The sequence below is a fragment of the Berghia stephanieae genome, chromosome 7 (assembly GCF_034508935.2).
Source record: "Berghia stephanieae isolate SIO BIC M18660-M18661 chromosome 7, UCSD_Bste_1.3, whole genome shotgun sequence".
In the NCBI taxonomy this organism is placed as follows: domain Eukaryota; kingdom Metazoa; phylum Mollusca; class Gastropoda; order Nudibranchia; family Aeolidiidae; genus Berghia; species Berghia stephanieae.
Window position 1 is genome coordinate 25384836 of NC_088366.1, and position 24626 is coordinate 25409461.

Genomic DNA, 24626 nt, shown 5'->3' on the forward strand with positions numbered 1-24626 from the left:
CTTTTAGTGGATATTGCCCTGTATAAAAGCAATTTCTTTTATTTGCAGGTCTAATAACAGAACGCTATTATGGGCTTGAATCAGGAGTAATGTAATGGAAAATACTTTGATTTAGTTTGGGAGTATTTTCATTACAGCAATCGATACAATTTGGATTGTTAGACCTGCAAATAAGCACACGTCGCTCCGTTTTGAGGCGATGGATTATTAATCTCACACTTCTGATAATTCTAACTTTAACCCTCTCCTTACCACCTACAGCAAAATCGTCACAGTTGTTAAGATACAATATACATTTCTTCTTATTCAGATTTATTTTGTACATCACAAACTTTGAATAAATGATCTTTGTTTAATTAATAAGTATGACACTCGCTTTCGGATCGGAAGTTCCTGGTTTCGAGCCTCGCTCGGGACATAGTTGAGTCCTTGAAAAAGGCTCTTTACTCACATTCTCTCACCGTACTCAGGTGTAAAATGAGTACCTAGCCGTTAACAGCGTTGTCTCTGTCCGAAAAAATTATATTATCGCCTAACAGGCGTCATGTCCCTGTCCTACATGTTAAGTGTTGCTGTTGGCCGGGGGCCCCTTGTAAAGCGCTTTGAGCACGTTTAGTGGATATTGCGCTAGATAAAAGCTCAATTTTTATTTAAATTTGGAGAGATTAGGGAAATAAGTATAATTCACATTATTACTCTTTGATACCGTCATTCCAAAAACGTATCATTTGGTGTGGACATATCCCTGCTCTTTGTTTAGCTGTGTTTGTCTATTCTAAACAAGTTTAAGGATATTTATAAAGAATTTTTATTTGAAAAACTTAAGGAATTTAATACATTTTTATAAACGTACAATAATTAGGTGTGGATATGTCTCTGTGCCTTATTTAGCGACCCATAAACCTATTTACGGATATTTATAAAGATTTGTTATGTCGAATGTATGGTATTTTAAAAGCCATTCATAAACGAATAATCATTGCGTTCGGTTATATGTCTGTAACTCATTATACGACTCAAGATGTTTTTCCTTTATTCTAAACCATTTTACGGATATTTGCACATATGTTAATGCTAAATTTATGAAACAGCCTTTCATAAAGTTAAAATCATCAAGAAAAGCTAATCTCCATGACTTCGTAATTTATCCAACAACCTCCCGATACAACAAGGTTCCAAATGACATAAAATTATATTTAAATATATTGAATTTCTGAGAGGTTTTTTAATCATGATTATTAATCACCAAGGGTTACATAGGTGAGAAGACATTTAAATGCCCTGTTGTTTATGTAAATTTCAATATCTAATAGTTAAAAACAAATAGAAGAAAATATGAAATTGATGCATGGTCATTATAAACACACAAAATCGTATATACAAGCAAAAGGCAAGTCTTTATTTTAATCTCTATTTGCATGTGTGACAAGTCGTCTCTAAACAGTTATTTTGTCGGGATGAACCGGGTGACGTAAATGAATTTAATGTTTAAACGATCAAAGATGTAACGTCTAATTTTATATTTTCTGCAAATTTAATATCTTTTCCTCGGATCGGAAGGTCCTGGGTTCGAGTCTCGCTCTGAGTGGCGCATCGTTGGGTCCTTGGGAAAGACTTTTGTCCAAATTCTCCCGCCGTACTCATGTGTAAAATGAGAGCCTGGCCGTTAACAGCGGTTGTCTCTGTCTGAAAATATTGTAACATCACCTTGCAGGCGTCATGTCTCGTTCTACATGTTGAGTGTTGCTGTTGGCTAGGGGCAATTGTAAAGCGATTTGAGCACGTTTACACGTTTAGTCAATATTGCCCTATATAAAAGCTCAAAAGTTTTTTTCTTTCTTCTGACCAAAATAGAATATGGTAAAGGACAGCTAGTCCTGACGATGAATTCAATTTTCACTTCTAAACCGTCCCGATATATTATCGCTTTGATTCAGTTGGTTACATATCCTTCCATCATGTTTCATAGCTCTCATTTTATCCATTAATTTAATCAAGTGCTCGTCTCGTGTTATCTTCCTCCTTATCTACTTCAAATAAGGTTCTATCAGGTGATCTATTTAATAATGACGTGATCATGAAACAAATCAAAAGCATCAAGATTTTTATCATCAAAATAGATCATAAATATGAACGTATTACAAACATTATTCTATTATCCTTGCTATCTCCACTTTGGTCTAATCAACAAGGGAAGCTACTCCGCGAAACTTAAATCTCTCCTGTTCTTACTAAACATATTTTTGTTTTATTTTGGTCAGAAATCTTTTTATTCGGATGTCGATCGATTTAAATGACTCTCAACTTCTCCTAAAATCTCAAACCTGTTCAATGAGATAATTTTGATGCAATTTGAAGTGTCGGGTTTGAAAAGTTTCAACAATTGAGGAGTCAATTTAATTGGTTGATATAATATTTGAAAATGAATCAGAAACAATCTGTCTTTCGTTGTTGTACTCCATCTATCTCTGTTGCAGGGGAGATAATCGAGATCGTTTATATAGGCTATAGGATTCTATGTGAGATTTACTTCCCCTGCGTTTAATGAGCCTGAACGTTAAAATTTCCGGTAATTGCTAATCTCTCCTCTTATTTGTATAAATTATTGATCAACAAAACCCCTTAATAATCCAGAATACAGCATTACTCAAACAAGGACGTGGCAAAAGTAATTAGAAAATGAATTAAACATAATGCTATAATCATGTATGTTCTAAATGATTTTGAAAGGTTTTGAAATATACATACTGGATAAAATAATCTCAAAAAAGTAGCCATGGAAATTTTTTATGAGAATTATATTGACGCAATGCATTTCTTTTTAGTTATGTTATAGCGTTGCCATTAAATGCTGTATCTTTCAACTTTATGTATTTATTGTAATGTAATGGTTTTGTTAATCAAATGCAACTTTGTTTTTGTTCTTTTTTTATGAATAATATCAATAGTTTGAATATTAGGATACATTGGAACAGAACGCGAGCTTCTATAATTATAAAGCGCATCATCAGTGCCAATGTTCATGACACCCAAATCCCCCCCCCCCCCCCTTTTTTTTTTTCCCCCACTTTTCGGCGTTTATCAACAATCAATGACGAACCAAGACTTTATTTTAATGCAAGAGGAAAAAAACAGTGACGCAGGCTGGCACAGATGATTATTCTATTCCACCAGTCGCAATAGAAATCCAGAAACATTTATTGTACGTATTAATTTGTTGACCCCGTTTTGGATGTCAGAGCGGTGTTACGGGAAGAGACGTGAATTCATTGTTTTATTTCACTTATTATTCTTTTCGTGTGTGTGATTTGTATTTTTATTTTTTGTGTTCTTGTTCTTTGTTGTTTTTGTTTTTGTTTTTGTTTTTGTTTTTGTTTTTTTGTTTTTTTTTTTTTGGGGGGGGGGGTTGTCTTGTTTTGTTATGTTTAATATTGTTTTTGTTTTTGTTTGTTTTGTTGTTGTTTTTTTGTTGTTGTTGTAAACATTCAATTTTAAGCTCCAGGTTACTCACTCTCTCAATCCACTCTGCGCCGTCGGGTTCTTAACGCAACAACAAGGTATCGCCAATGTTCTCGGTCTTTCGTTGCATGGGTTGCGGTCTGTAGGCTGATGAGACCCTGGGCTTTTCCTTCTCTCTGTGCAGTTTTTCAACGGTTTCCCCACTGTATAAGATCGTTTTGTGGTGGCTGGTCACATCTTAGAAGAAGAGAATCTTTTAGACACATTTACGCACAATAATACGGTTATACGGGCAAACAAGGGGATGCCAAGCTGTTAAAATGAGCCAAAAATATATGTAGTGCCGACATGAATTCAGGTCTGTAAATTACTTTTATTTTGCCCAAAATTGTGAAGAAAAAAAACCCCATAAGTACTTGATCTTTTATATAGCGCAATCTCCACTGAACGTGCTCAAATCGCTTTACATGGGGCCCTTAGCCAACAGCAAGATTTAGCATGTAGGTCGAAACGTGATGTATTATTGTAAAACATAGAGAAGGCTACCAATTGTCGATAGCAAATAACAAACTTATTCGATCCGTTATTGAATAAGTAAGCAATGTTCTCATTGTTTCAATTAAAATCAATTCACCTATCTCTGTTCTCCTTTAGTGTTTAATAATTTAAATAGACCTGGCCTCACGATTTCCGTTAAACAAATTATTGTAAACAGCGTGGAATAAAATAAGGCATCCATCTTGAAACCGGAGATTACAATTTTAAGATGTATTCAAAGGGAAGACTGGATAAACCCAGGCGTCAGCCGCAGTGCAGGACATCAAAGTAAGCTAGAGGATGTGACTTGCTCAAGGTCAAAAAGCACGTCGATGAAACAAGCACTTCAGTTCTGGGTACGAAGCAAAGACCAAATCGTTTTGCCAGGATGTTCTAAAACATGACGCATTCAAAGTTAATCTAGACTTATAACTTTGGCGATGTGTTTTAATGACTCATAAATGTTGAGCTTGTTAACATAAATTACCATTTTTCGTTAGTACCTTTGGGGAACAATTGATTTTACTATAACAGCAGTGGTGTCCCAATCATCCTTGGTAAAAAAAAAAAACGTATGAGATCAATAAATATTTCCTCACGCAACATCCGGTTTTACGAAAATTAGATTTTAACACGCAATGATATCTTTATTACCATTATGATGATTCTTGGGGTCAAATATTTATTGATTCATGATTGAGGTTATTGGAGGGGCATAACAAAAGTATTCTTAACCCCCGCGTTTGAAATACCGAGCACATTCCCTTCCCAATACATGCTATCTCTCATGATCGAGACTCCAAAAGTGGGTTTTCAAGAATATTTTATTAATAAGCATAATAATGCATTAAGGATATCAGCTGTGTTTTAATATCTTACAATCAAAATCAAACATGACATACATTCTATACACCATCACTTTTATGTTGTTTCAATCGTTCTGGGGTTCTTCGTGAACTGCAGTGAATAATTTTTGTACAAAGTTGGAGCATGATTCTGTGGACGAGAAACAAGACAATTTAACATTCAATAACTCAAAATCAAATTTATTCAAAACAATCAAAGAAAAGTTAAAATGTGACGACTTTAATCGTCTATTATGATGGATTGAAACCGACGGATACTAACTTGCAGGTATGATAACTCAAATTGTTGTGAGTACATTGTTGTAATGGAAATACTCTCAAACCAACACAAAATAAGCCCATTACACCAGTGCTAAATCAAGCCCCTAATAACATTTGATTATCAGACCTGCAAATACCATGTATACGTCGGTTGGAACAGATGTAGAAATAGAATAAAGTTAAAATGACAAATAATTCCCTTTGTTTTCTTTCTTATTTGCAGTTTAAAAAAATAAAATCACTTCCTTTAATAAAGCACAATAAGTTAAGACAGGTTTCATGTTGTAGACTGTAAACTTAAATAAATACAGTAAATTAATGATATCATAATACCAATTTGTGGGCGGGGAGAAATTTATCGCATAAAATATTTTAACTAGAAAGACACAGAGGGCGATATATATATATATATATATATATATATATATATATATATATATATATATATATATATATATATATATATATATACATATATATACATATATATATATATATATATATATATATAGAGAGAGAGAGAGAGAGAGAGAGAGAGAGAGAGAGAGGGAGAGAGAGAGATAGGAGAGAGAAAGAGATAGCGAAATAGAGAAAGCTAGTGGAGAGAGAGAGAGAGAGAGAGAGAGAGAGAAAGAGAGAGAGAGAGACAGAGAGAGACAGAGAGAGAGAGAGAGAGAGAGAGAGGGAGAGAGAGAGGGAGAGTAAGAGAGGGAGAAGAGAGGGAGAGAAGAAGAGAGAGAGAGCAGGCTAATCTCTTTTTGACCTAACAGTCCAAGCTGCTAAGCACTCAATAAATTTGTTTACAACAGCTTAAAAACATGAATGTTTAACAACTTATTACTTCCTCAACGTTATAAGTACACACGCCCATCTTTCCCATAGAACCGACATCGGAAAAAAAAAAAACACATATTAAAAATATTGGCCAGGAAACTTGTCTTGAGTTTTCGACCAAATTTTCCATGCCACATATTTTTAAAAAATAAATAAATAAATTTTATAAAAACATTTTTTTAAAAGAAAGAATGAAAAAATAAATAAATAAATAAATAAATAAATAAATAAATAAATAAATAAATAAATAAATAATAATAAAAAAAAAAAAAATATATATATATATATATATATATATATATATATATATATATATATATATATATATTTATAAGTTTTAAAACGACGTGTTCCGTGAGAAAGCGTATGGTCCATCCTTGTTAGCCTGATATTATCTGCAATATAAAACAGTAACCCTCTGATGTGCTGATGGAATACCCGCTATTTTTTTTTCTTTTTAAAATAAGATTCCAAAAGGTTGGATCCTTACACTTTTAATTTTACTGACCCTGTTTGTTATGTAACCATCAAGTAAAGAGTTACAAAATCAAAAAAAAAAGTATGAAATAAATATAAGACATTGTCCTGTAAAATATTGTATATTTAAAAGCCATAATTTTGTCCAAGTCTGCGCAATTTGAGGAATAGCGCCTTCAGCCTTTCTTGTCCAAACAATCATCAATAAAGACTCACATGTTTTCTCACAATGTTATCTTTTTCAAGTGTTTTTTTTTTTGTTTTCAATATTTACATCACTTTCTTCCTAAACACATTTTCCAGCATAACAGCTTTTATACAGCACGCTATCCGCTACAGTGTTTGCTCAAAGCGCTTTACAAGGGATTCCAAGACAAAAGCAACACTAACTATAAAATAGGATGAGGCAGGACGACTGTATATTTTAGGGCCCTATTATAATAGGATTCAATAGTCTGATGTCACGACCGCCCAGCAAAGGACAGCTTGGTTCTAAACATAGAAAATCGGTAATTTTTTATTCTCCATGCAAGCTAGAACTTATTCACATGTCATGTGATCAGAATGTATAAAAGTCAAAACGTGATCAGATTTATAATGTTTTTCTCCTCTGGATTCACTTTTATGCTCGTTGGAGAAGTATTTCATAAGCCATTGTTTCGATATTTTAGAATCAGTTACTAATTTACTATGCGTCATTACGAGGGAAGTTACGTCACGACTGTTGGACCCTATTGATATGATTGATTCTTACTCAGTGCGACATTAAACCATTCTGGTTTCCTTTTCCACTTGACCCCAATCAGATAAACGGGAATCCCCGTTGTTATCATGACCACTCCCATGAAGCATTCCATCGGGTTGGTTAGCAAGGGTGTGACAATGAGGAACGCACATAGGATCAGGAACAACACATGGAAAATTAGGTTCACCTGCGGGAAAAAAACCAGAAAGCTCGATATTAAATCAATAAATAAATAATAAATAAATAAATAAATGCCAAAAATGATGGCTTCAAAACGAATTAATGAAGGGAAGAAAAAGATGCCCAAAATCTTGTAGTCTGCTGATGTCCTGTAACGTTGCACTTTACACATATCCATGGAGATGTGTATTGAGTTATTATTTTTGTACGCAATTCATTTTCATTAGGTTATTGGATATTATTAATTCATGTGGTATTACAAGGTACCGCATTATTTTTGTTCGTTGTTCAAGCCAGCACTTCATGTTGTGCATATGGTAGAAAAGATCAGTATCTTTTATTTTCTTTTAATAAAAATTGGGAAAGTCCATCAGTATGAATCGATTCATTTGTAAAGATGATTTTAAAGTGAACATAACCAAAAGTGTGAGGGTTTTCTTTTTTTTTTTAATTTGTTTGTTTTGTTTTGTATTTCTTTTTGTTTGTTTTTGTTTTGTTTTGTTTTTATTGGGGGGGGGGGTTAATTGTTTTTTTGTGTGTGTGTGTTTTATTTTTGTTTTGTATTCCAAGAAATCTTTATCATTCTTTTCAATAGAACACATGAACTAAACCCAAGTCATTCGTGACCAACAGCCACGAGCAGTTATGATGTCGTGGTGAACTAGGATATATTACGTCTCAAAACTGAATTTAAAGACAAAATGATCGGAATGAATATGAATGTTTAGTTTTTCCCTCTTTGAGAAACAATGATATTCTTTCTCTTCGGCAACACAAACAGATACAACCCATCATATGTTCTCATATGTTATTTGGCTATGTTATAAACAATTTACAATATCTAAACAATATCTAAACATCTCCTACATTATTATACCAACTGGAGGCGATGAGTCACAAATTTTGATTGGCAGCATCTGCCACTTTGCTGCCACTATGATTGGCAGCATCAAAATTAGCCCGAAGTATTACCGTTTTGAGGCGGAAAGTCACCAAAATAAAATAAAAAATCGTTCCATTTTTTTAATCTCCGATGGGAGATTTTTTTTTTTCTTCTTTATAGACAATTCCAAGGGAAGACTGGAAAGACAAAGGTGTCAACCTCAGTGTGGGCCGCAAAAGGGAGCCAAGGTGACGAAACTAATTCGAGACCAACGGCAAGGTCGGGAAACACAGTCGGTCCGTTCCCTTGAGATCTTTAGTGAAAAAGGATTCCCTCCATCGGTTGCTGAGATTTCTGTTTGTTTCCTTCATTCAATATTTTTTGTTTTGTGTTCATGTTGGGTTTTTTTGGGGTTTTTTTATTTGGGGGGGGGGGGGGGTTGGGTTATTTTGGGTTGTTTTTTTAAAAGTTTTCTTTTGTTGTTTGTTCTTTTTTTATGGGGGAGGGGAGGTGGGTTGGTTCGCTTTTTGGTTGTGGTTTGTTTTGTTTTGTTGTTTGTTTTTTTGGGGCGGAGGTATTTTTTTTGTTTTGTTATTTTTAAAAAGACCAAAATGACATAGCTGCAAGACAGGTCGCTGAGCCTCAACCTGTTCAAGGATAACTCATAAAGGCGGCAGTGTCGCATCCATGAACATAAAAGAAAGGAACTTGAACAAAGGGGGCGTGGTCTTCTTTTCGTTTGTTAAAATACAATGACTTCCGCCATGCTCAGAGACATTTCCATTTTAATGGAGTACTGTCTAAATCTCTAGTGTTTACCTTAGATAACTCATAATTTTCTATAAAATACTCTCAAAAGTCTTTGCGATTTTTGCAATCATAAGAATTGTTATGATATAAACTTTGTATCAATCATAATGGTTAACTTTAGGATTATAAAATTCACAGTACTTTTGCCTTTTTAAAAGGCTAAATTAGTTTAAAATTAAATTTCAAAATTCCATAATAAGAAATAGTTCCCTGTGGCCGTCTTGTCATATCTATGGTCGTTTATGAGATCTGAGTCTCTATGGAGGCAAAAAGCCTTGTTGTTATGTCCCATTACTATAAAATGATCTAACAAGCCCTGTGTGGTCAATGTAGACCGTTCCAATAATAGAGAGAATATGTGATAAACATCACAACATATTATTGTCTTCAACTTATGCGGCTCTGTGGTCTTGTAATATATGATACTCACTTTTGGATTGGAACATCCTGGATTCGATCCTCACTCGGCGCATAGCTGAGTCCTTGGAAAAGGCTCTTTACTCACAAATCTCTCACCGAACTCAGGTGTACAATGAGTACATGTTCGTTAACAGCGTTGGCTCTGTCGGAAAAAAAAATTATGTCGCCTAACAGGCTCATAGCTCGTAATATATGTTTCTTGTTGTTGGTGGTCAGGGACCCTATGTAAAGCGGTTTGAGCACGTTTACTTGATATTGCGCTAAATAAAAGCTCAAGGTATTAATTGTTGCTTTGAACAAAAACAACATTGACTCAATGGACCTTATTAACAAATCTATCGTGCTATCAGCGCAAACAAAGTAACATTAACCTATGTCTTAGAGCGGCCCATAGTTGCGTTAATGTAACTGACTCTTTACTCACATTATCTCATCATACTCATGTGTAAAACAGTTAATAGTTAGCATCATTGTCTCTGTGCAGAAAAACCCTGTAATATTGCCTCCAAAAAAATCGTCATGCCTCGAGATAAAAAAAAAAAAACGTTAGCTCAGGATAGAGAAGGATGGAAAATGTTTGTCTGTGGCCTACAACCTGGCCCAGGGTGAAAAAGGCAATGATGATCATCATCATAATGATGATGATGATGATGATGATGATGATGATGATGATGATGATGATCACACAATTCAAACCTTGATGGGTCGTTTCATATTTGGTCTGGTAACCCTGAGAACGATCAGCCCGACTACCACCAGAGACTTGAAGACTGCGTCAGCGAAACTGGCGTAGTTAATGAGTGTTATTACATCACTGGAGCACAGCCATAGCATAGCTATCAGAGACTGGAGATGATAACAACAAAATATCATAGGTAATTTACATATCGTTTTATTCTACTCAATTATAAAAGAAAATAAGAGCATTTATATAGAGCAATATCCACTGAACGTGCTCAAAGCTCTCTGGCCAACAGCAACACGTAACCTATAGAATGAGACATGACGCCTTTTAGACGATATTACATTTTTTTTACAGAGACAACGCTGTTAACGGCCACGTACTCATTTTACACCTGAGTATAGTGACTGAAGGTGAGTAAACAGCCTTTTCCAAGGACTCAACTATGCGCCGAGCGAGACCTTCCAATCCGAAAGCGAGTGTCATACCACAAGACCACATAGCCTGACAAATTAGTATCTTGTCTCAGAAAATAACGGGATGTAGTCTAGTAATATTTCAAAGCCAATGGAGCCGGCGTTTATCCCCGTTTCTATAACGTGAAACGGACAATAGCAATTGCTACAGACAGCATGTTCGATTTAAAACTTATGTGTCAAATAATAACGAAATGTAAATGCTGCTGCCCGAAGCTCCAAGAAATAAATAATATTGTGAAATTGATTGTAAGCTTCAATTTAATTACAAAAACAGATCAAATTAACGTTTCGGGTTTCCCCTTTATCAACAAAACAGGATGAATGAAACACCACAGATGAATGAGATAATGTGGCAGTGGCGTAGTTAGGATGAATAAACAAACACCATTTAAATAATAACGAAGAGTGCCATTCTTTTTTTTTTGTCGTCCTGTCCTAATGCGGTACCCCCCTAAGTTAACTTGTGACGTCATCGAGCCCGTTGTCATATCATTCAAAGATAACATAACCAATATGTGTCTGCTTTGTTCGTCCATTTAGCGGAGGAAACATGACAAAATACTAATGTCTGTTTATCTGTTTGCCTGAGGAAATAATATCTGTTTGTTTGCCAAAAATAAAACTCGGATTTTTATTAAAGTAACGTGCTAAGCGTGTCCAAAATTAATTTAGATGTCTGTTTGTTTGTGTGCACTCACAAGACACAGACAGCTGACTTGCTGGAGGACTTTTGGGTTACTTGTTGTTGTTGTTGTTGTTGTTGTTGTTGTTGTTGTCATTATTTATTTATTTTTGTGTGGGTTGTTTTTGTCTGTTTCGTTTTTCTTTTGTTTTGTTTTGTTTTTTGTTTGTTGTTTTTTTTTTGGAAAGGGGGGGGGGGGGTTGTGGGGTTGGGGTTTTTTGGGTTGTTTTTTTTGGGGGGGGGGGGGGTGTTTTGGTTTTGTTTTTGTTTTTGTTTTTTTTATTTCTTATTGAGGGAAGTTGAGTCTTTTGGGAGTGGTGGGGATATTTAATATTAGGCGGGATTGCTGGAAACACTGGTATTGTGTGCTGAAATAAAACTTGAGAGATTTCTTTTTTTATATAAATTTATAGAAATCGAACGTGTGCATTTTTTCTTTTTTTTTAAAAAATAGAATACGGGTCTAGAGATTTCCCAACAATCTTGCCTCTTACTCTCGATAGTGATTTGAAACAATTCAATGACGACGCCATATAAACATCACTGGCATAATATCAAAGATCAGACAAAAGGCACAAGACAGAGACAATTGGAGAATCATCACTGCAAGAATAAGAGGAGCGGCCGAAGCTGCGAAGTCGAACGACATAGAAAGCGGAAGGCTTTAAGTCAGTCAGTCAATGAGTCCAATTGCCCATTTGACATTTATACTACTAAATGTAAACAAAAAGTTTTATATTTTTCAAAATTATAACTCAAAATTTGTGTTTATATTATTATTTTGTTCTTTAGCTGTAAATGATGACAAAAAGAATGTTATTCCTATATTATTATCATTGTTAAAATAATTTGTTCAGAGAGATGTTATGGTCATTGGCAACTTGTACGTGTATGCAGGTTGGACATCTAACGCAGTTAAAGGCCAAGTAAGGTACTGTTGTAATGGACAATATTTTGCATCATTTTTTGAGATTTCCAATACAACATTGACCCCACAATGAATTGGGTTATCAGACTTGTAAATAAGTGCACCGGTCATAATTGGCCAATTGTCTAAAATAAACTCTTGAATCTTGAGCCTTGTATCAAGTTCAACGCGACCTAATAAAAGTAGGGTCAGTGCATGACATAATCAGTCGGCAGGTGACAATTTTGGATCTGCATTTTGTTTTTGCATTTTCTGAAAGAATATGCTCCCAAAGCATTTTATCTTTATTTCAGGTAAATCTGGTGATTTTTCATGAAGTTATGGTCAGATGTATGGGAAAGGTATCCAGCAACTTTTCTCAAATTGCATACTTTTTCAACTTGGCTAGCTGTAAAAAAATATTTAGAAATAAAATTAAGCTTTGATATTTCCCGAAGATGTACAAAAAGGGTTGATTTTATCATTTATGACAAGAACTCATATTTGATCAAAACTTACCTTCTAACTAAACTTGGCAATATCTCAGTTCAAACCTTTTCATTATCCGACTAGTTATGCCATTCACTGGAACGGATCATACATCTGAGGTACAAATTACTTCATAACTTAAAATAAACCCGATATAGTCATTCATTTTTGAATTGTTTTGGTGATAATTTGAGCTTTATTCTGTATTTCCTATGAACATTAGATAGGTAGAGAATTGATATTGTGCGTCCAGGTAAAACTCTTACAAGAGCTGCCAGTCAAATTAGAAATACCAACACAAAACTGCGTGTAACCTTACTTTAATGCTTAACAGAGAACTTGTCACAAACAGGCTGTTTAAAAATAATTAACAGAGAGCTTAGTGACGGTAGTTCATTCTTTCTACAAAATGAATGAAGTTGACGTCACTCATATCTTTGTTACTTTTTAGACAGCCTGTTAGTGATTAGTTCTGACTAAATTATATCAATCAGACTAAAAACGTTTAAGGTTACTCACAGTTTTCTGTGTTGGTGTGAAATATTAGGCTGTCGGATGTTGTGAGAATTTTACTAAACGCACTGGCGGTCGGTCAATAGAGCGAAGTTGTTTTGTGCCGCCCTATATTTTCCGTAGATTAGCATGTCAACCAAACGAAAAACTTCAATTTAAAAATTTTGATAAGATTAAAAATTTAGCACATACTGCTTTTTGTTTTGAATTTAATATTTGATGACTCGTGCGTCGCCCCGCGAAGTTAGCGTCAAATCGGCACGTTTCATCTTTCCCCCGTTGCCCGCGCGGGGTGACAATGAGCGGAGGGTGTGGTGTGGTGGGGAAGTTTTTTTTGTTTATATGAGCCAGTATTCGTTTGGCCGTCCTGTCCTTATCTGTTGTACCTTGAAGAAAGTTAGTTACCACTCCCCAATCTCCCTCCACCCTCCCTCCCCAACTAACTATTGTCTTTCACTGCTAAAATAATTAGGCCAAGACGGCCAATCTAGCGATGCAGGCACTTATGTTGGTAACAACAAGATATGAAGTGAATAGAAAAGTGCCAGAAGACAATAGAGAATAAAAAATTTTTCGCGGCGGTGGTGGGGTTTGAACCTGCGACCTTATTGGTACGACAACTCCGCCTGGCAGGTGAGAGCGTGGCTCTACCGTGTGAGCTATCCACGAACACAAAAATATTCGTTTCAAACTCAAAGTCATTACTAGATCCCTCTCTCACCCACTTCTTGAGACCGCCGATTCGTTCGTACACCACCATCGCGAATAATTTTGACCAGCAGTTAAGCTTAATAGCCAATATTCTCAACACAAACATATAACATAGAAACGATTGAGACATTGAGTATGCTCCGGTGTATGGGGTGAATTTTTAATTCAGAAAAGTGAGTGGAGCAGGCACTTATGTTGGTAACAACAAGATATGAAGTGAATAGAAAAGTGCCAGAAGACAATAGAGAATAAAAATTGTTATTCTCTATTGTCTTCTGGCACTTTTCTATTCACTTCATATCTTGTTGTTACCAACATAAGTGCCTGCTCCACTCACTTTTCTGAATTAAAAATTCACCCCATACACCGGAGCATACTCAATGTCTCAATCGTTTCTATGTTATATGTTTGTGTTGAGAATATTGGCTATTAAGCTTAACTGCTGGTCAAAATTATTCGCGATGGTGGTGTACGAACGAATCGGCGGTCTCAAGAAGTGGGTGAGAGAGGGATCTAGTAATGACTTTGAGTTTGAAACGAATATTTTTGTGTTCGTGGATAGCTCACACGGTAGAGCCACGCTCTCACCTGCCAGGCGGAGTTGTCGTACCAATAAGGTCGCAGGTTCGAACCCCACCACCGCCGCGAAAAAATTTTTTATTCTCTATTGTCTTCTGGCACTTTTCTACTCACTTCATATCTTGTTGTTATCAATCTAGCGATGCACGCCCTGAGGTCCTACTTGGGATAAATTAAAACCATATCAGTTTTATCACTGAAAGAAGAGGCTTTGCTTCACTTAGATATACGGATGAAGAGAATGGCAATAAATATATATTTTATCATTGTTGGTTTTGCTTAAATATATATTAAATATAAAGAACAGTAAACAAAGTATGCACCGAGAAGAGCCACATGGCACTATAAATAAAAATCCCTGACCCCACGGAGTCCTTCATCCCCGCACACTCCCAACGATCCCTACTCAACTTGTATTGTGTGCATTGTCTAATAATAGTAATAGTATAATTATAAAGATGTCGCTGATTGTGTGTGAAGTTAACAAGTGCTTTGCGTTTGGAATTAAATGTGGATTTTTAAATTCAATTATTCTAAAGTTGTGTGTCATACCGTTAGTATTCAGAGAAAATGTATTATCGCTGTTGTCATTGTTTATGAAAACTACCTGTTTTTATCTTGAATCATTTTATTTTAAAAAGTTATTTCTGTAATTTGTAACCAATCATGAATCATGTTGATTTTTAAATTGAAAATCGATTCCGACACTTATCCCCTCAAGAGAAAATAGTGGTGAAAGATTTAGGTCCACACAAACCAGTGAATTTTAACTTAGTTTCTAACACACCGAGGAGACAGCGCCGATTTAATAATGATTATTTTTAAAATGTTGAATGGCTTACTGCCAGTGAAAGCCGTTAAAAACGCTTCATTGTTTTTATTGCTTGACTTTTGATGATGTATGCTATAACGGACAACAGGAGGATTCAGTGATATTGCGCACATTTCTCAGGCACTGAAGAAACATTCTGAATCAAATAGCCATGTCACAGATGCTGTTAAATATAAACTTTTCAACGTTGTAGATATAAGAAATCAGTTCGAAACAGGACATGCTGCGTCTGTGAGTCGTTATAATGAACAGGTGAAAGTTAACAGACAAGTTTTGTCCAAGATAATTGATGCTCTTTTGTGAGTACGTCTCGTTAATATTCTAACACACACACATACACGCACACACAAATACACGCACATATGCAAACAATTGCAATACCCCCCTCCACACACACACATACACACACACACACACACACACATACAAAGTAGGTCAAATTAAGTTAAATTAACTAGACCAATAAAATTTGATTCTGTATTTCGGATTTGTGCCGCCTTAAATACAATGTGACCAACCGCCCCTGACTAAACGCTAACATCAACTTCAAGATCAGAGAGCTTTTAACGTTTAAGGTTACACATAGTTTTTTTGTGTGTTGCTTCGTTTAATTCGTTAGAAAAGGTTGTGAGTATTTTACTTAAACGCATAGCATCAATTCAGTGCTACTGATGGATCGGTCTAAAACTAAAACTTCATTCTGTGGCGTTAAAGAAGGGAGAAAATCTATGAAATTATGAATACGATGTGTTGTGAAAAAGCATTGCTTCCCTTTAATATTAATTTTTTTTACAATGTACTGAAACGTAAGACATTAGTTATCGTCTATTGTTGAAAAAGGCCCTCAATGAAACATAAATTTAACCCGAGTTATTATTATATACCAAACTTACTTCCATAATGTACGCCCATTTATCACGACGCCCGACATAATATCGTTCTGAGACGATGAGCCACATAAATATATATTTATTTTTTTTTCTCTTCTCTTTCTCTCTCCCCCCCCCTCTCTCTCTCTCTCTCTCTCTCTCTCTCTCTCTCTCTCTCTCTCTCTCTCTTTTCTTTCTTTCTCTTTGGAACATGACCTTGGAAATAAATATACCCCCCCCCCCTTTCTCCCAAATATCTTACCCCTAGCAACAATGAAGGTAAAGGTGTCATGTTTTCCAATTTGATTGTGGCCAGAAAACCAGGAAGGTGGCCATTTCGAGCCCCGACAAAATACGTTCTGAAATAGATTAGTTTAAACATCAATTTTCAGACAATGGAGTAAATCTTATTGAAAAGTCAAAAAATATAACAAACTCACTGCCCTCTACTTCGCTGCCTAAAATGTACATTCAATATAACAACATATGAATAATGGCCAAGATTAGTAACCCCCGATTTGCTCTCTTGGACAACCTGGGTGATTCATGTTGACATCAGACATCCTGTTTGATGGATTATCTGTATTCCTTAATGGAATGCCTAGGCGACGGGATCATATAGTTCCGCTCTGAAATGGCGTAATTTATATATATTATTATTCTATTACAAAACAAGTAAATGTTTTTAACCACACACACACTGGGGTTTTGTGTTAAGTGCATAAAGTCACCCAAAGGGTTACTGAGCACGCTTTATATCTCTGACTATATGACCAGAATATACAGGGTCGCATCGAGACAGCGAAGGCAATAGAAACATTTTAAAATTGTGCGACGTGACCAGATAAAATGCTAATTTAAGTGGCCCTGTGATTTGAACAGCCTTCACTAGCTGGTAGTTACGTTGTCAACCGCCGAACTTAGTATCTAGTATCTCTCGAGCCACAGTAGTCGAGAAAGTATTCGACACGCCAGTGAGCGCTATGGCTAATAAACGCTTACCCAACACACAGCGTAATCTAATTTAGTCTCGTACTTGTACTGATCGTTCTCAATGAAGGCATTGAATTTAGATGGAATTTTAAAAAAGCTAAGCTTAAAATTAATTAAAGTATCAAGTATAGACCGACATGATAAATACAATAAATATTATCCGAACCTCTCCATAATACATTCCCACGGTCTAAGCATGCTCAATACACTTCACAATGTTTCATTCATTCCCCCAGCAGGCCATATTATTTGGAACCATATTTCCATTCTATACAGTACCAATCGCTTGTAAGAGATCCTTTGTGTGTTAGTAATCTTAGAATATCCACCATTACAAGTAGCCAGATACTCATGCATACCTTATTCAAGTGGCGCAATGTGTGCAAAGAGCGTTGGGTGCCACTGACCGCGTTTAACATTGGTGACTTTTGTGACAAACGAGACACGAGATCTTTGATCTACAGCAAATGGTCACCTAAAATGAGACAATACCCACCTTGATAAGGTGAAAATGATACCATTCAAAGATCCAAAGGTAGATAATGCAACAAGGGCAGACATGGTCCATGACATCACATTTAACGTTCTGTCGGCAAATGTCTGGAAACGTTAGAAATATGTGAAACAACTTTAGTAACTGAATGCCTTAAATTGGTACAATGAAGATGTTACTTAGTTGAAAACTGAATTGTGAGTTTCATTAAAATCCAACTTGAGTTTAAGGCTTTAAATAGATGCTGTGCGCGTGGCTAAGAAAATCATAGCATTGCCATCCGGAAATATAACGGACCAACACACAAAACTATGTGTAACCGTGAATGTTTATAGCCTGGTTAATACAGTTTAATGAGAATTACTCAAAAACATGGATGGCAAAACATAATAACACAGATCTGATTGACGTCAACTTCGTTCTATCTTTTAACTGATACTCATAAAATGTGATCAAAGGTCTTTCAAAAGGTTCAAAGCCAACAGGGACAAGATATGAAACTTACTATGGTGTCTTTTAGACAGAGACAAAGCTGTTATCAGGCAGGTAGTTGTATTACATTTTATAATATACGTATATGATCTGAAAAAGTGCGTATGAAAAAGTGCCAGACAAAGCAAGAAAGAAAATACATCCCAAAAAGTCGGTCTTCCTCGGCCGAATATCGAACCTCCTGATTACGGGTCGATCCCCAGTCCAGAAAGACTGACTTTTGGGTTTTTCTTCTATTTTTCTTTCTTGCTTTGTTTGACACTGTTTCATGAACACTTTTCAGATCTTTATCTCACGCACATTTCTAATGTCCCACATCTGAGTAGGGTAAATGTCCGTTGAGTCTATTCAACTGATTAAACTTTGCGGCTCGAAATAGGACAAAAGAATAGCCACCTTAAATACTTTAATATTTCCTAAAACAATCAGCCCACAAGTTCTGATCATTACTCAAAATTTTAACAAAAGTGATTAAAATAATGCATATTATTTTGATGTGCACCCACAAACTGTAAAACTGGCCGATTCGGTTCTTTGATATGTTCCAAAGGTACTGGAGCATTCGACCTTAAGGTCATAATGAGAACCAAAAGTCTTGACGACTAACAAGGATTGTTCCATACTGAATCATAGGGTGGCATAGCTATTTTAGTAACAGGGGCGTAAAAGTGCAAGGATGGATGATCTTTATTAACTGCAAACGTTTATTTGGGCTAGAAAATAAGATGCCATCACACTGAAACAAGAAGATTAGTTGCACAAGGTATTATCCAGCGCTCCGGAGGACTGATTTCACACTTCCAAGGAGATTGGAACCAGTATTTTGACAATCCACTATTGTTCCCTATTTGAGTTCCATTGCACTAGATAACAAGACAATTCATCTATGTTAAATATATAGCTGTAACTTCATTATAAAGATGAATCCTGTACCTAATTTTGAAAATAGTATTTAAAATCATATTGTCTCAAATGTAAACTCTCGTCCACATTCAAATGTAGACAGTGAGAAAGATTAACCTGTTTAGACATATATGTACATACACAAACTTATCTAGTACTACGAAAATTTCGTAGATATACTAATTTTTGGCTGTAGCTCCAGGATTGCACTCGTCTCTTTGACTCAAATAAATCTTGTTGAAAAGGAAAGTTTAGCTCCTTAGATCCTATATTCAGGACTTTTGAGCATGTTTGAATCATGCTGAGGGCAAATTATTTATTTCTAAAGCTATCTAGCTTGACTTTTTCCTTTTTCCCCTAGTGTAAATGTTGCTGCTTGAAGCTCGAAGAAATAAATAATAACGTGAAGTTGAATGTAAGCTTCAATTTAATTACAAAAACAGATCAAATGAACGTTTCAGGTTTCCCCTTTATCAACAAAACAGAATGAATGAAACACCACAGATGAATGAGATGATGTGGTAGTGGCGTAGTCAACCAATGTTTTGTTTATTCATCTTAACTACGCCACTACCACATCATCTCATTCATCTGTGGTGTTTCATTCATCCTGTTTTGTTGATAAAGGGGAAACCCGAAACGTTCATTTGATCTGTTTTTGTAATTAAATCGAAGCTTACCTTCAACTTCACGTTATTATTTATTCCTTTTTCCCCTGAGAAACTACGAATTTTTTTAATTTCAAGAAGGCAGCTCTGCATATGTATGTGGAATTTAATTGTCCCGTTACGGTAGACGTCAATTTGTTGTGTGAACCACGACGTAATAATTGATTGCTTGCTGATATCTGCCCTATCGCAATGTTCTACTTAATTGTTTTCGCTACTTCTAATATCAGGGTCAAAGTTTCTGTAACCATTATGTAAAGTGCTGTGCACACTTTATATTGCCATATTTATTTTTCATTTTCTCAATTCCAAAATCAAAATAATGCAATAATATTAGGTAATGTTTACGTTGCTAAAATTTAGAGGCAAAATGTGAAATTTGCATGTGATGTCAAACATGTATTATTTTATCTTTTTCTTTTTTTTCAGGAACACTGGGTTATATGGATATTTTGTGAGGCGAAAACTTAAACCTCGGCCTCAGGGGTCAGGAATATCTGGATCTTCGACTCTTTCATCCAGGTATCACGGGGGTTTGAACTGTCACTCACCTAATTACTGGCAACCCTTAATGTTGCAAGACCCTATGAAATGAATAGACCTGTAAAGATTTTTTTAAAAACCTACGACCGCCACGGCATCAGAAGCAATAATTTCAGCTGGCGTCAACACAGCAAAATAAGCCACATTTGTGAGGATGTAGATGACAGTGACTATTGGAATAGACATGAAGATGGCTCTTGGAAGGTTTCTGTGAAATTAAAATATAATAATAATATGAAATCTTAAACCTTTGTGTCAATTTTTTTTTTAAAATTAAAAATTTAAAAAAAATAAAAATTGAACTTTATATAGCACAATATCCACTAAATGTGCTCAAAGCGCTTTACAAGGGGTCCCTGGTCAACAGCAACATTTAACATGTAGGACAGGAGCAGGTACGATAAAGATCTGAAAAATGGTATATGAAACATGTTTTCAAAAACCTGTGTCCCATCGTTTGCGTCAATCTGGTATCAAGTCAATATTGTTGTTATGCGTTTATATAAAATACTCACAAAATATGCCCACTAGATGAAACATACCAGCATACAAAACTAGGTTTATTCTTAAATGCTTATCGATTGATTGATATATTTTATAGAGAGAACTAATCACCCAATTGGCGGTCTAAAAACAATAACAAAGAGCTGTGTAACGTCAACTTAATTCCTTTTAGGGACAATGTAAAGAGAATAGCTACGACGAAACTGTAAGACTTTCGAACTTAATGTTTGCTGTATTTTTCGTTTTTGTTTTTAATTTTGTTTCGGATTTTTTTTTCAAGTTTAAGAAATTGTCCATTAAAAAATTTTCAAATCTTAAAATGCTTGTATCTCAACTAATACTGATCTCTCAGAGTGGTTCTATAGCATAAATGATATGACTTTTCATGTTCCATATAACATAAATAATCGTCATGCTTTCAACCTTAATTTGCACAATTCAATGGGATTATTTGGGCATAATTCCCTCTACTGTTAAAACATTATCTATATCGATTCTCCTACTTTAAACATACACTAAAACCAAGTCTCATCTTTTTAAAAATTGGAAATTCATTATTTCTGCATCTAGGTCAATCCACATAATACAGTTTTGAGGCTCTGGTCACATATTTTTCAACGAGTATAAGAATTTTATTTTTTGATTTGATTGCTATGTTATGATGCGTGAAAGCCGCTTGATAAGGCTATTGGATCGGCTATTGTTGGACGAGCACGTATACCAGATTTCAGTTAATTATGGTATCTGACAATATTATTGTGTACTTATTGAAGTGATGGAGTTGGCTATGCAATTATATTGTCGTGCATATGTGTGTGTTTGTTTGTGTGTGTGTGTGTGTGTTGTTTATGTATATGTGTGTGTCTTTTTAATGAGTGGTGCATACACTAATACACTTCCTTTTATTTGTGTCAGGAAACAAACATTAATTTCAATGGGAAACAGACTTCATGACACCATACCATCCTCTGTTCCGGTTTAAAACTTATTGGAAGTGTGTAGCCAGTCCTCCGGAGGATTTAAATGAATAGATAACAATTTGAATCATAAGGTGGTATCACTTTATCAGTAGCAGGATGCATAGACAGAGAGCGAGTGGGTGGTCACCAGCGTCTATTTAGTCGAGAAAATAAGATGCCGTCACCCTGAAACCAGAAGATCAACTGCAACAGGTATGTATCAAGTCCTCTTGAGGACTGGGTTCACATTTAGAAAGAGATTTAATCCAGCATTTTGACATCACACTATTTTTTAAATATGATAATTATTGATAAAAATGTCACCCAAACATAGGCTACTTTAGTGCATGTGTGAGACCCGAAATAGTCAGCTCAAAAGATCCTGAGCATTACTCACAACCTGTCAAAATAATAATACAGTCCACTCCGGATAATCGCAACACCGTGGGATCAGCGAAAATGTTGCGATTAACCGAAGTTACAACTAACCGCAGTTGAGCTTCCTGTCCATTATTGCAACATTTTTCACAACTATGATAATCTCCAACCAGTTGTTGTAAACATTGTTCTGAGTCCACGACAGACTGAGCAATTTGATTGAAATAAAAACTTTATGGCAGCCCTGTATAGATTTTGTCAAGCAAAAGCAGCTTTGATGCAAGTCGACATCTTATTCAGATTGGATTAACTAAAAAATAATTTTTTAAAATTAAAATTGAGCTTTATATAACGCATTATCCACTAAATGTGCTCAAAGCGCTTTACAATGGGTCCCTGGTCAACAGCAACATTTAACATGTAGGACGGGACATGACGCCTGTTAGGCTATATTACAATTTTTGGGCACAGACAACGCTGTTAACGGCCAGGTACTCATTTTACACCTGAGTACGGTGAGAGAATGTGAGTAAAGAGCCTTCTCCAAGGACTCACCTATGCGCCGAACGCGAGGCTCGAACCCTGGACCTTCCGATACGAAAGCGAGTGTAATACCACAAGACCACATAGCCGCATCACTCTTTTGTTCTCAACATTTGTAAGAGTCAAAGAGATTAGCCGTGATGAGAGACAATAAGCTCTCACCAACCCCGTTGGTCACAATGCACAGTTGTCAATCCTAAAACAAAGGACATCGCCCATTCTCTCTTTACAACTGTGATTGACTACCTGTTGATAAGGCTATGACCAACCCTCGACTCCTATTTAATGGCCACAGATGACATTACAAACCCATACTGCAAGGTCTCACCTCTTTTGTCTGTAATAGAGGGGTGACACACTACTGTAGCATTAATCCCGCTCATTCTCGATTCTTCAACCTGTCACGATTTCATCCACTGTAAAATTTAATATTTTGTTTGCTTGATTTCTTGATTTTGCAACATTTTGAGAGCGAAAATTTGTTGCGATTAACCGAAGTTTGTTGCAATTAACCAGTGACTTTTATATAGAATTAATTCCGATTCTTGGGAAATGTTGCGATTAACCGAAAGATGCGATTAACCGAGTTGTGATTATCCGGAGTGGACAGTATGCATATTGTCGTCATATACGGTAATGAATTTTTATGATAATGTGTCAGAATATTTTGATGAATGCTCACGAACCCTGGGGCTGATTTTGCTGCTTAGAATATTCTTCAGGTGACAATGCCGCCATTTGTATATTGTTAAACACATCTTTGAAAAGTCAAGTTTTAGAATAGTTTGATGGTGATGGCAGGGGACCCGGCAAACGGTGCGGGAAAGGGTACTCGCAATTTTTTTTTAATAGACTGACATTGTATACAAAAAAATTATTTCGCATAGCGAAAAATCATGCTTTCCCTTGTGTCATGGTCTCAAGTGAGTAAAGAGCTACTCGACTATGCATAAAGATATATGTAGAATGAGGCCCCAGAATTTACTAGTTACTATAAATGAAAAACAATTAACGATTTGTTTACAATGAAATAAAAATGATGATGAAATTTAATTAAAAGAGATAAACAGTGATCGTGGCGGTTACAAATAGAGATATGAATACTTTACGTAACTTATGATAATATATCAGGTTCATAAGTTTACGTTTCCAGGCAGTTGATGGGCTTGGATGATCTATTCCTCTGATAACAGGATTGGACTCGTAAAATTCCACTTCCAGGCAATTGGTAAGGGGTTATAGTGTAGTACAGCGGGCTTGGGTTTGATCCTTGAAGATTATACAATCAAAGTTAAAAGCTCCGGCGTCTTAATGGTGTAGATATAATATCTACAAAGTCCCAAAAGATAAAAATCTTACAATATATATATAGGAATAGAGTGACTGGCCGTCCGGCATAGATTGTGGAGAGAAAGTGAGTGTAGAATATTAGACCTATCAGCTTTTATAATAAATGGCTACGTGACAGAATGTAGAACGAAAAGTATTCACTAATTAGAAATTAATTCGAGGGAAGGCTATAAAAGGAAAGACGATCTAATATTAGAAGGTAAAGTTTATCTAAGCCTACCGAAATATAACTGGAGTGAGATGAATTCAGTTCTTAATAAAATAAAATTTAATAAGATAATTGTGAACAATCTTTACTGTGACACCCCCCACCCACGTTTAAAATATACTCTTTAACCATTATGGGAAAGATAGATTTTACAAACGGAAGTAAATTTACTATCATGATACTCTAGCATTAATCCATTGTTATGATTTGTGCTACAATTAAATTATTTATTAACTAGACATGGAAATGTTTATATTAACGTAGGTATATGAATGGGTGACAATAACAATGAAAGATTGTGATTACAAATCATTGTGATGAACGACATGATGGCAATGTGATTACAAATCATTGTGATAAACAATATGATGGCAATG

The 24626-nt window shown here is 35.5% G+C and overlaps 1 protein-coding gene across 2 annotated transcripts in view; it reads right to left on the minus strand.

The window, feature by feature from the left end:
- Positions 1 to 4802: 4802 nt before the first annotated feature.
- Positions 4803 to 24626, minus strand: part of LOC144976938 (Y+L amino acid transporter 2-like) — a 48544-nt gene continuing 28720 nt past the window's right edge. For both annotated transcript variants that reach the window (XM_078921563.1, XM_078921562.1), the window contains 6 exons: positions 20392 to 20515; positions 17705 to 17808; positions 16478 to 16574; positions 10169 to 10318; positions 7189 to 7366; positions 4803 to 4992 (listed from right to left, as the gene is read on the minus strand). In XM_078921563.1, the coding sequence (XP_078777689.1) occupies positions 4928 to 4992; positions 7189 to 7366; positions 10169 to 10318; positions 16478 to 16574; positions 17705 to 17808; positions 20392 to 20515 (718 nt within the window). In that variant the 3' untranslated portion in view covers positions 4803 to 4927. The remainder of the gene's footprint in view (positions 4993 to 7188; positions 7367 to 10168; positions 10319 to 16477; positions 16575 to 17704; positions 17809 to 20391; positions 20516 to 24626) is intronic.